The sequence below is a fragment of the Podarcis tiliguerta genome, assembly GCF_965153285.1.
Source record: "Podarcis tiliguerta genome assembly, chromosome: 16".
Lineage (NCBI taxonomy): Eukaryota > Metazoa > Chordata > Lepidosauria > Squamata > Lacertidae > Podarcis > Podarcis tiliguerta.
The window spans coordinates 18,358,300-18,371,692 of NC_139549.1; the positions used below are offsets into that span (position 1 = coordinate 18,358,300).

The following is a 13,393-nucleotide window of genomic DNA, read 5'->3' on the forward strand; positions in this document are numbered from 1 at the left end:
ATGACACCCAGGGCGGGCTGCCGCCACCGCATCCCGCTTCCTACGCCCCGGATGCCTCCTAATAATAAAAATTATTATTGGGTGGGGGTTTGGGTGCTTCCACTCCCACCCCCTTTCCTTGCCTGCCGGGCGCAGGCGGACTCTTCTTCAAACTGGCTTTGCCCAAGGAAAGTTCCCCGTTTCCCCTCCCCGCCTCCTCTCAGCCTTCCCCAGGACCAATAACAAGCTGCTCTAAGGGACAGCAGCATCGCGTTTTCAGATTTGGGCCAGCCTCCCACCCTCTATAAGGGACGCGGGTGGCGCTGTGGGTAAAACCACAGAGCCTAGGAGTTGCCAATCAGAAGGTGGGTGGTTCGAATCCCCGCGATGGGGTGAGCTCCCGTTGCTCGGTCCCTGCTCCTGCCAACATAGCAGTTCGAAAGCACGCCAAAGTGCAAGTAGAAAAATAGGTACCACTCCAGCGGGAAGGTAAACAGCATTTCTGTGCGCTGCCCCGGTTTGCCAGAAGCGGCTTAGTCATGCTGGCCACATGACCCGCAAGCTGTACTCCGGCTCCCTCGGCCAATAAAACGAGATGAGAGCTGCAACCCCAGAGTCGGTCACGTCTGGACCTAATGGTCAGGGGTCCCTTTTACCCACCCCCTACCCTGCTTTTCCCAACCTGTAGAAGGACCAGACTCCAGTTTCTCTCTTCTTCATCCCTCTGCAAAGGTTTTTTCACACCCTCCCCTCTCCCCCACTGAGGTTTTCTAAATCCGGCCTGCAGACGGTCTGGGAACCAGCATGTTTTTACATGAGTAGAAGGTGTCCTTTTATTTAAATTGCATCTCTGGGTTATTTGTGGGGCATAGGAATTTGTTCATGATCAAGGTGTCTCCCCTGCCAGGTAAGTATTTCAGATAGGCTGATGGAAGTCAAAAAGATGTTTATGTCAAAACAAATGTTAAATTTGGAAAAAATGTTTATTGGAAAGTGAATAAAAATTATTTATAAAAAAAAAAAAAAAGTTTGCTGACCCCTGCTAAGTACCTCTGTGATGGACAGCAAAGCCAGACCAGAGTTTGGTGATGCAGTCCCTCAGAATTCCACCAGAGGGCTGGAGCCTCTCTGAATGAGTACTAAGCAGAGTGGGAGGAGAAAAATAAAAGCAGTTTCTGAGGGAGTTTTTAGACTGGGCTTGGTTTGAGTGTCTTGGGAGAGTTTTATGCCAGGGGCTAGCTGGAGGGCTGACTTTGAGCCAGGAGAAGTAGCAGCTGTGTGGATACAGCCTACATGGGTCTCATTCTAGCCAGGAGGGGAGAGATCTTCTAGAAAGAGAAGACTCCCAAACCAGTAGCAAGGGGTGTGGCAATCCTCAGGGTCTGTTATACTATTTACTTCAATAAGAGTATGTAAACGCAGTCAGTAACATTGGAAGGTAAGGACGGATCAAGGACGGCACGCAGGAAGTCACTTACACAGAATTGTATTAATTTGTTATAATTTTAATAATTGGGTTAAAATCTGGAAAATCAATAAAAAAAAAAGGGATGAAGAAGTTCCAACAAAAGAGGAGTGGACTTTAAAACTATTGCACTATATGGAGAAGGCGAAAATAAGAAACCCCAAAAGAGATCCTTTTCAGACTATCTGAGAAAATATTATAGTCAAATGAAAACACAGGCTGGACTGGAAATATAAGCAAAGGAAGGAGAATGATAAAGGAATCTAATGTTGGATATTTGTTATAGAAATGAGTATTACATTTAGTAGACAAAGGATTTGAACAGAAATATCATGGAAGTAAGGATGAGGAGTCAAAATGTTGAGGGAATATTGTATTGAAACTGAATTGAATTTGTTAAATTGTATGAAAATTAATTTAAAAAATATGTAACATAAAGAGAACAAGATGCTGCATGAAGTGAGCCAATGGCTTGATCCAGTAGGGCTTTGCTTATGTATTTATAGAGCCCATGGTGATTTTAATAAATTAAACAGAGTAGAACTTTTGATCAGAATTTTTCTTTTTACTTCAGGATTGGCACAATGAGGAACGATATTTCCCTCCACAGAAGGGGAAGACTGCCATAAGAAGACAAAGAATGTCATTCATTTCTATAAACCTTTTAAGAACTGTATTACATTCTGCAAACATTTTTGTGTGCTCGGATATTCAATTGCCTTCAAACCAGCCATGGCCATTATTGCATGAAATCCATCTTGAACATGATACCATGTCACTGGCACACCGTGGTCCTCTAACCGCTTTTTGTACAACAGCCCATCGTCCCGGAGAAAATCATATTCACAGGTTAGAATGAAAGCCTCTGGGAGCTGGCGGATTATGTCATCCTCTGCGTGAAGGGGGGCAAACATTGTCTCAAATCCTCTTTTAACTTGTTCATAAAGTTTTTCTGAAAATGGAGCTGGTTCTACCGGAACATAGCCCCTAGCTTTAAATTCTTCCGGAATGTTATCAGCACTTATCCATTTTCGGTATTTCTCTCTCAAATCAGGAGGGACATGGGCGCCTTTCAGAACTCCATCTACATTCATTGTCTTCCCAGTGAGATATGTCAAAGCGAATTTAACACCTCGTTTCCTGAACAAGGGAGGAACTGAATGGTTTTGCTGATAGGATGGCAAATTGAAGTCCACTGCTTGGAGGAATGGGTAGATCAGGACCTGAGCTCGCACTCTTGGGAGGTCATCTCTGGTCACCAGTTCTTGGCAAATGGCTGCAGCAAAAGTGCCTCCACTACTCTCCCCAACAATGGCAATGCGGCTGGGGTCCACTCCATATTCCTTTGCATTCTTCAGAAAGTGTATTACAGCAGTTAAACTGTCCTGTACAGGGACTGGATACAGATGCTTAGGAGCTAAACGAAATCTAAAGAAAAAACACGATATCATCAACATTTGACATCATACTTGGGGCTGAGGTACCTTCAGCACCCCCAAGGAGGCTGGTCCCCCTAAGCTGATTGGCATTTCCATTCAAATAGTTATGTGCTCCACGTCATGTGATCATTTATGCAATATGGGACTTACGGGGGGGGGGGCAATATTTACTCAAGTTGGCACCCCTGCCTTCACGCAAGCAAGACAAATTCCAGTCAGGCAGATGCCACTCAAGGAGGGTGAAAAAGAGGGGCAATGGTGCAGAGGTGGGGGTCTGCGGTGATTTCAGAGGGAAGAAGAGGAGTTTGGATTTGATATCCTGCTTTATCACTACCCTAAGGAGTCTCAAAGCAGCTAACATTCTCCTTTCCCTTCCTCCTCCACAACAAACACTCTGTGAGGTGAGTGGGGCTGAGAGACTTCAAAGAAGTGTGACTAGCCCAAGGTCACCCAGCAGCTGCATGTGGATGAGCAGGGAATCAAACCTGGTTCACCAGATTACGAGTCCACTGCTCTTAACCACTACACCACACTGGCTTTTCAGGGAGAACTGAAGAGGCCTGGAGTGGAGCATTGAGCCCCAGTGCCTGAGGTTTTCCATGATAATATAATGCTAGTTCACATCCTGTTCTCAGTGGCCAGTGGTCAATCATTGGATAAACTCACAATCAGAACATGAGTAGTGTGGTACTCTTCCCTCCCACAGCTTCCAGCAACTGGCATTCAGAAGGACACTGTCTCCACCTGCAAAGGCAGGCTATAGCCATCATGTCTAGTAGCCACTGGTAGTCTTATACCGTGTGCATTTGTTTAATCCTCTTTTAAAGCCACCCAAGTTGGAGGCCACCATTGCCTCCTGAGGGAACGAGTTCCACAGCTTAACTACACACTGCGTAAAGAAGTACTTTCTTTTAGGTGAATCTTCTAGCATTCAGCTTCATTGAATGTCCACATGTTCCAGAGTTAAGAGAGAGGGACAAAAACGTTTAACTAGTTTTATGTAAAAGTAGTTTAATGTTCCTTATATGATGCCTTGGAAGGAGTTTTGTCCTGAAAGGCAGGATAGAGATAATCGCAACAGATGGAACTGGCATAGATTGAGAAGCCATGTCAGCCTCTCATGGTGGATAAGGTTATCCATGAATACTAGTCACAAGGCGGATGGGCCATCTCCACTATCACAGGCAGTAATGCTTCTGAATACCAGATGATGTACATTGCAACTGGGAGTAGTGCTCCTGTGTCTGGGTCCAGCTTGTGGGCTTTTCATTGGGATATTTGGTTGGCCACCGTAAGAACAGGATGTTGGGCCCCCTTTGGCCTGATCCAGCTTCTTATGCTTAAAGCCAGAGGGATTGGGTTCAAAGGCATAAAAATCAAAATACAAAGGTGAACCCCCATTCTAAAGGTTGGCAAATTCACGATGTTGGCAAAATCAGCCGTTTTCTGGGCTCATGTGGAAGGGTTAGAAATTGAAGCGTGAAGATACTTACTCAACACACATAACCACTGAGTCGGTTCCGTGGGCAAGCGAATGGCAGATCCTTTCAGAAGTTCCTGGGAAAAGGCGCATAACCTTTAACGAGTCTCCTTTGGCAACAACTAAGTTTATAAATGTGGCATCACTAGTTGAAAACCATTATGTACATTTTGTTTCCTCCTGATCAGCAGTTTCAATGTTAAACTGCCTACAGTTCAGAAACTTCAGCTGGTGCAGAATTCAGCAGCCAGGTTGCCCACCGTGATTTGAGCATATAATGCCAATCCTGGTGTGACTGGATTGGCTGCCAATTTGTTTCTGGGCCCAAGCCCAGAACTGTTGTGGCTCCCCTTTGTGGAATGCTCTCCCCTGGGAGACTCACCTGGCGCCTTCGTTTCATATCATCAAGTGCCTTTGGCTAATTAACCAATAGATGGCCTTTTAAACTGTGTGTAGACACAGGTTATTGACATTGTTTGTTGTTATTCTTTATATTGTTATAAATTTGGGGGGAGACCACCCTAAACCTTAGAAATTAGTAAGTGGTAGGATTTTGATTATTACTTGGAGCAGGCATAGGCAAACTCCGGCCCTCCAGATGTTTGGGACTACAATTCCCATCCTCCCTGATCACTGGTCCTGTTAGCTAGGGATATGGGAATTGTAGTCCCAAACATCTGGAGGGCCGGAGTTTGCCTATGCCTGATTTGGAGTATTGAAGGGAAGATTGGAGGCCAGCGGAAAAAACACTTTCCAAGTCAGTGCCTCACTTGGATAGAGGCCTTAACATGACAAAGGGGCTGGTGGCACATATGGGAGGAATTCTTGGGCCTGAGCAGAAAGAGGTTGTCAGACTCATGGCAATGGGGGGGGGGTGAGTTTTCAGGAAAAGAGTGTCTTTAGAGCAGTGTTTCCCAAGCTTGGGTCTCCAACTGTTCTTAAACTACAATTCTCATCATCCCATCCTACTGGTTTGGCAGAGAGTGGAGATGGTACCCAACTTTTGTAGCAGTATTAATAAAGATAAAAATAAAAATCCAGAGGCAGCACAAACCACCCCCACCCCTCCACAGCAAACATTTCATGACCTTTACATTAAAGTATCACCCCAAATTCTCCACAATCAACAAAGTGAAGCATTTCAAAAAACTTACGGATGCTTGCAAATAGTGCAACCCCTCCATGAAGAAAGATGATTCCTTTCCTGTTCCCAGCAGGTGATGTCTTGGGCCAGTACAGCCTCACAGGCACCCCATCAAAAACCAGGTCCCTTGTGATCATTTTTGGGTCCTTCACTTCTGGAATTAATAGGTTTAGGATCCTGAGTATGGAATATCTATCGCAGATGCCCAGTTTTTCCAGAATTCCTCCCTGTTTAAACCAAAACATTTAGCATTTTAAATCAGCACTAGATATATGTATTGCATATACGTATTGCCTATGGAACAGGAACCGTGCATGGGAGATGACTGCGCTGTTTATCCTTTCCTTCCTCTTGGGATGGAAAATTATTCTCTTTGAGCAGCACCGAAGTGAAGCCCCTGCCCCCTCCCCTTTCCTAGTACGCTTCCTGTTATTTCAAACCTTAAGATGCAACACAAATTGGGGGTATTCAGTGCTAGTACTACTCAGGATAAATCCACTGCAGTGCATAAGAACCTAAGTACAGTGGTGCCCCGCAAGACGAATGCCTCGCGAGACGGAAAACCCGCAAGACGAAAGGGTTTTCCGTTTTCAGAGGCGCTTCGCAAGACGAATTTCCCTATGGGCTTGCTTCGCAAGACGAAAATGACGGAAATTTTTGAGGGGTTTTTTCCGCTCCCCAACCCCTTTTTCTGAAGCGCTAAGCTGCTAATAGCCTTTTAGCAGCTAAACCGCTAATCCCTTAAGCCTTAAAAAGCCGTTAATAGCCCTTAAACTGCCAATAGCGCTAATAGCGCTAATCCGCTAATGGGCTTGCTTCGCAAGACAAAAAAACCGCAAGTCGAAAAGACTCGTGGAACGGATTCTTTTTGTCTTGCGAGGCACCACTGTAGTGTAGGACTACAAATATCCAGAGTGTGGGGATCAGATGGGATTACTATGAGGAATTATAAAATATGCATCAAGCCATTGTGTCAGCTGTGAAAGCATGGTGTTGATTGGGTTTAATTCATTGACAGTAATTTCTTTTTTCCCTTTTTCTCCTTTTTTCTTTTCTTTTTTTTTAATTTTTTTAAATTCAAAGTTATAACAAAACATATTTTCCAAAAACATATCCTTATTCCCTCCCCATTTTTCCTCCCCCCTCCCCCCACAAAACCCATCCCCCCACCCCACCCCCCGACTCCCTCAGTTCCAGTCTTTGGTTTCTCCAGTAATGCTATTTTCTGCATGTTACAGAGTTGTATAGATCCTCCAACTGTTTATCTAATTATTATCAGTAAAAAATAAATAAATTGTGGATGTTTATTCAAAACCTGCCAAGGAGTCCAGTTCGCTTTGTTGCGTCTTCAAATACTTTGTGAAAGGTTCCCATTCATCCTTAAAGTCACAGTTATCCTTGTCCCGTAGCTTATGAGTCAATTTTGCCAGTTCTGCATAATCCATCAATTTTTCTTCCCATAATTCTTTAGTTGGGATTTCTTCAGTCTTCCATCCTTGTGCTATCAGAACTCTTGCAGCCGTTGTCGCATACATGAAGATGTTTTTCAACTTTTTTGGCAGGTCTTTCCCTACGATCCCCAACAAAAATGCCTCGGTTTTTTTAACAAATGTTAGATGGAACATTTTCTTCAGTTCATTGTATATCATTTCCCAAAATTTTTTAATTACCTTACAATCCCACCACATATGATAAAATGTTCCCTCCTTTTCCATACACTTCCAACATATGTTTGAACTAGTTTTATACATTTTCCCTAACTGCACTGGTGTTGTGTACCATCTGTACATCATCTTCATGTAATTCTCCTTCAATAGGGAACAGTCTGTAAATTGTAAGTCAGTTTTCCATAATTTAACCCAATCCTCCATCATGATGTTGTGACCTACATCTTGTGCCCATTTCATCATAACTGATTTTACCTCTTCATCTTTCGTCTCCCCTTCTAATAGTATGCTATATGCGGCCTTCAGTAGTTTCACTTTCCCTTCAATCACTTCCGTTTGAAACCTAGATCTAGTATAACTAAATCCTTTCCTACAGTCTTCTTTATATGTTTCATGTAGTTGTCAATAATGCAACCAACTCTGAAAGTGGTCTTTGATCTCATCATAATCTCTTAATTTCCATTTTCCATCATGTTCCTTTAATAAATCAGCATATGTGAGCCATTTTCCTTTCTTCCCAAGTGGTTTGAGCAGTAATGCTTCATGTGGTGAAAGCCACCATGGAGTCTTTTGTTCCAATAAATCTTTATATCTCTCCCCATTGACAGTAATTTCTGATCAAATCCCACATCCGTCTGCATCTCTGGCCATTTCCACTACTGTCCATTTCTCTCTGCTTGCGTACACAGCCCAGCTGCCAGTTGCTTTGCCAGGCATCACAGCAGGTTAACTTTGTCCCCACGTGGGGTTTGTTGAAATGCTCAGAGGAAATCTGATTGGTTCTTACGAACACGGTGACAAAAGTTCTTTTGTGAATAAAACGACCTGGGCCGGAGGGTGGACAGGAATTATTATTATATGCAACCAGTCTTGCTGGTTCAAGCCTCTGTGTGTATTTTCATAATCAGAGTTCAATCCTTCCTTTACTTTGGGAACGCCTCAAAGCAGAGCCTGCTGGATTAGGACAATGGCCCATCTAGTCCAGCATCTCGCAGTTGTCAACCAGGTGCCCCAATGGGAAACCCACAAACCCGGACCGAAGCACAGGAGCCCTCTCCCCTCCTGTGTTTTCCAGCAACTGGTGTTTCAGAAGCATTGCTGCCTCCATCTCTAGAGCCAGAGCTGGTTAATAAGCATCCATAGCTATTGCCTCCAAGAATTTTTCTATTTCTCGTTGGAAGCTATTCAACTTGGCAGCCATCACTGCCTCTTGTGAGAGTGACTTCCATGGATTGAATATATTATGTGTGAAGAAGTCCTTTATTCTATCTGTCCTGAATCTTCCAATATTCAGCTTCATTGGATTGTCTACAAGTTCTAGCGTCGTGAGACACTTAGGAAAACCTTTCTCTCTCTATTTTCTCCATAATCTTAAGCATTTCTATCACGTCGCCTCTTACTTGCCTTTTCTCTAAACTATTTCAAATGTCGCAGCCCTTTTTATAGAGGTATCACTTCATCCCTGTAATATATGTAAAATAAACTTACCAGTACAAATCCATATCCCACTAAGAGATTTAAAAGTATCAATGGTGCAGGACGGCTCATTCCTCGAGGCACGTGGGTCCTGGCAAGAGCATACGAAACTCCCCACACTAACAGCAAGAAATGAATGAAAATAGTTGTATATAATATCAGCATCCACAGAGTTCCACCAAATGCCATTTCCCTTCAACTCAGAGGCACAGAGCCAAGGACTTCGCCTTAGCCAATGCTGGTGGCTTTTATACAAGAACAGTCGATGTCACCTGCAATAGAACATCCTCGGCCAACCCACTTAATCTCTCAGCTGAGAAGAAAACAAATGATTTAGGAATGTGGTAATATGGTGCAGGCTAACCATAGGCTGGCTTAACAGCTTATCTTTAGAATGACTCGTGGTTAGAATGCCCAAAAACAGGTTGGCTGACAGTTGAAATGGATGCATACTTCAGCAAATATAGAGCTTGCTTATGCCTAAGGGTTGTCAGTATGTGGCTTTATTGCTTGAGTCAATGTGTAAAAGCATAGGAACACAGACCAAAGAAAGAAGGAGGAAAGAAATTAGGAGGAATGGTCATCAAATTCAGAGTAATGGGAGATGTCAACAAAGGGGGGGGGGTTAGTATTTTAATTGGGCAGATGTGATAGGCTGTAAACCCTGCACATACCCAGCCAATGGGGAAACAGGAGAGAACCTGCCTCGGGATATAAGCTTCGGTCTTACTATTTTGGGGTGTGTCTGCTTTTGGACACCTGATCTTGCAAGTACGTTATTTTATAATCAATAAACTCTCTGCTGCTTCACCAATTTTGTTCAGATTTTTTTTTGTTCAGGGTGTGGGTGCATGTTCGTTGGTGTGAATTTGCCTAAACTCCCCTGTCAAGTGCCAATCAATGTCCCTGCAGTCATTATTAGCACTAATTCAGGTTTCCAGACCATTTCCAAATTCAACTCCTTGCATAATGTCCCTGCAGTCATTATTAGCACTAACTCAGGTTTCCAGACCATTTCCAAATTCAACTCCTTGCATAACACATTGCAGTAATCCAAATGGAAGGTAGTCAGTGTTTATTTGTCCTCAAGATAATGCTGCAGGCCAGCACCTAATGCCATGATATTATATTATTATTACTATTATTATAGGGTGGAGGTGATGAGCGCAAGGAAGGAAAGCCAACATTGCTGTGGTGTTGCGTTCACAAAGTAAAGGAAGGATTGAACTCTGATTTATAAGAATACACACAGAGGCTTGAAGCAGCAAGACTCTGGGAAGGGTGCGTATAATTGTGTCTCTCTGTGCTTGTCCGTGTGTTTTTTTCGCAGCCCCCCGGCCCAGGTCGTTTTAGTCACAAAAAGGCTTTTTACAGAGTGTTCCTAAGAACCAATCAGATTTCTTCTGAGCATTTTCACAAACCCACGTGGGGACAAAGTTAGATCAAAAGAAATTCTTTTAACTACAAAGACTACTACTCTGAGCATGCATACCTAATCTGAGAAACTCCGGAGATCACAAACAGGAGTAAGCAAGAGAGGATGGAAGGATGGCAAGGAGATAGGCATCATTATCACCTTCCTGTGAAACTATTTCCAGCCCCTAAGATTAACATCCCAAGATTAATATATAAGAAACTACTTCAAAGGAACTTGCCCATTGTCTTTTTATTATTATTATTATTATTTTTAATTTTTATTAAGGGTTTTCTTGTTTTACAGAAGTAAGTGTAATGCCTCATTGTTGTTTTTCCATGTAACATTTTTACAAATCCATTTCATTTGTTGAGGCATTAGGGGGAGAAGAAAAGAAAAAAGAAAAGGGGGGGGGGTGGAGAGAGGGAAAATGGAAGGGGTGGGGTCGGGTGGCGGTGTTTCTATTATGTTTAATGTATGTACAGTTTGGAGTCAGCGTTGTTTGTGTTGTTCACTTGTGTTCCTTTGGTGGTGAGAGAGGTTGGGGTTGGCCTAGGGTGTGATTGTTTGCTTGTGATTGGCTGTGGTGATCTTCGTTTTCGTGTGTGAGTGAGGTGGGTGGGTGGACAATGACAATAATCCACCAACAACATACAAATCAATATGGCTAACCTGATCCAAAACGCCCATTGTCTTTATGGCCCAGGATGCCTGCCTGGCGAAGCAACTGCTGTGTACGTGACATGTGAGGAAGAGAGGAATGGAACAGGGATGCAGGGGTGTAGATTGATCAAGAATCATTTCAAAATAGTTTAAACCCAGTCAACGCAATGCTTTCATTGCTGACACAGATGGCTTACTCTATATCTGTTATAATTCCTCATAGCAATCCCACCTGATCACTACATCTCTGGATATTTGCACTCCTACATCTCACCATTTTTAAATTTTTATTGTGCACAGAGAATCTTAAGAGAGGAGAGGCATTGTGTCCTCATGATCTTCCTGGAGGTGTTTCTGTATCAGACATTCCTGAAGGAGGGCGTGGAAAAAATGTAGTGCAGAGAGAGAACGAGGAAGGGATATATTGTAAAAAACAAGAAGTTCCAATTAAGGCAACAATTAGCAACCCATACATGAGCCAGGTTCGAAACCACCCAATCTGTGGTAACCAAGACCACAGAGTGTCCCATCAGGAGGGAAGAACATCCTGTGTGATGTAGTGTGCTAGTGCTCGCAATTGATCAATTTGAGTTTGCACATGGTAACTATCATCAGTCAAATTAAAACAGCAAAGATTAGACACAACTTGACATCCTAGATGCTGGTGTAGCAAGAGATAGTCTTACAGAAGCTTTCAGTGTAATAACAGCTTCTCTTAAAAACTTCTGTTCTTGATTTAAAAGAGCTAAAGCACCTGAGGTATGATTTATAGATTTTGTCAAAGAACAGGCCAGGTGAGCACCCATGCAAGCACTGTATATAGCCAAAGCAGGGACTCCCACTAAGGAAGAAGCCAAGGAAGTATACTCTGCTTTGGGGGAAAAACTGTAGATTGGAGTCACACATGTCAGTTAATCTTTCAGCATGACGTTGAGGGCGCTTTTGAATGCTGCTGCCTGTTTTTTTTTCAAAAAGTGAGCGACTAGGCATAACTAACGTCAATTGGCTAAGGCAGCTTTGAGCATCAGATAAATTGGCGGAAATGTAGTTATAACTTCTTTGATTACATGTAAAAAACCAGCCATCTGGTAAGCGCACATGAGCATAATTAAAAGTAATCTGCTGAACACGTGAACAATTCCAACTAGCCCTTCCTGTGTCCAGACAGCGAGTCGCTTCCCCACTGCAATTCACAATCTGAGCACAAGAGGTGTCTGGCGGTGCTGCAACTCTAAGTGTGCATAATGATATTGTATCCAGGGGTATCTTATGTGTTACCTTCTTATGTGTTATCATGGAGATTGGTATAACTAATGATGTCTTTAGAAATCCATTTAGAAAACCACTTTCCCGTGTGTGTGGCATGTGCCATATGAAAGGCTGTGTACAAACTGGGATTATACAATTTCCTAAGGCAGTGTGCATATCATATGTTTCACTCAGACAAAAATGAGAGACATTAGCAACTTCAGCTAAATGCATCCACATATTATACCTATGACTAGAAGAAGTGTCAGGAGGAAGATAGATACAGTAAGTACTAGGTATCAAGAAAACAAATAATATACATGTTAAAATCAGCATAGGGTTCATACATAGCTGAGTAATTAGAGCTACTAAAAAGGTCTCTGACTCCGTTGGAACATCATAATGCTGAAATTGTGTCTAGGCATCAGAGGTCAAGGTCTTCAGCATTCCCCATGTCACCTCCGGGCATCCCTCAGCCTTTCAAGGATGAGGATGGGTGCAATGGACTTTCGCACGGGGCTGCTGAGCCTGTAGATGCGAAGTCAGGGTCACGGTCCTTGCAAAGTCTGGAAGGGGATTCTGCAGGCCTTGGTGCCAGCTCATGTCTTGGCCAATAGGGATGGATACAGCGACCTGGAATCCACACAGGACCTGAGAAAGTAAGAACAGTAGGGCATCCCTGCCCCTAGGTAAGCAAAGGAACAGGTGCCTCTCACTTTGGGTTGGGGAGCTGCTGGTACATCACTAGAGGGCATTCCAGAGGTCATTCCAGAGGTACCTCTTCCCTACAATGGCGATCCATAGGAGAAAATTTATTAGGAAAGGAAACAGTTAACTTAAGGTAAAGTTAACAGAAGTTAAAGCGCAGGAAGGACATCCATCAACAATATCCTTAGCTTGTGTCAGAGGAATGAAAAAATAGTTTAAAATCAGCTGCTTAGCTCCCTGGTGTAAAAACGCATGGCTGTCAATTGGATTAGAAAATAATGGACAGAAGGATTTCAGAGCAGAATCAGCATGTTGATTTCCCTCTGAAATGATATCCTTGAATTCTGTATGGGAGCAAAATGTGAGCAGCATAGAAAGGCATAGTTCTATGCATTAAGAGATATTTCAGTGTCAAAATCAAAGAGTAGATTAAAATCTAGCATAGGAGAAAGATAGGAATAAGCCAAATGTGATAAAAAGATACCCCACTTCACACAAAAATCACAAAATGCAGTGGAAGTGTAGGCTGGTCTCTGTCAGTTTTCTGATTAGCTGCAAAAAAAAAAATGCTAGTTATTTTCAGAATCCTTATACGTTAAAACACTCTAGAGGTGTTGAATAGGAACCTGTTTTTGGACAGAAACCAATTTTCAGGGTACCTGTTGAATTAAACTAGGCGTGACTATTTAGGAGGGTGAAAATAAACTATC

The 13,393-nt window shown here is 43.0% G+C and overlaps 1 protein-coding gene across 1 annotated transcript; it reads right to left on the reverse strand.

The window, feature by feature from the left end:
- Positions 1–1,988: 1,988 nt before the first annotated feature.
- Positions 1,989–8,785, reverse strand: LOC310666491 (arylacetamide deacetylase-like 4). Its single transcript, XM_083417410.1, has 4 exons — positions 8,663–8,785; positions 5,518–5,661; positions 4,377–4,440; positions 1,989–2,872 (listed from the first exon to the last, which is right to left on the reverse strand). Exons 2-4 carry the CDS (start codon positions 5,642–5,644, stop codon positions 2,098–2,100), a joined length of 966 nt encoding a protein of 321 aa, XP_083273536.1. The 5' UTR covers positions 5,645–5,661; positions 8,663–8,785; the 3' UTR covers positions 1,989–2,097.
- Between the last annotated feature and the right edge of the window lie 4,608 nt (positions 8,786–13,393).

Coding starts and splice junctions, on each gene's coding strand:
- LOC310666491 (XM_083417410.1), bottom strand. CDS start 5,644: ATGATCACAAGGGACCTGGTTTTTGATGGGGTGCCTGTGAGGCTGTAC. Junction 4,441..5,517: donor TGCACTATTTGCAAGCATCC/GTAAGTTTTTTG, acceptor GCCTTTTCCCAG/GAACTTCTGAAAGGATCTGC. Junction 2,873..4,376: donor TCAGTGGTTATGTGTGTTGA/GTAAGTATCTTC, acceptor TTTTTTCTTTAG/ATTTCGTTTAGCTCCTAAGC.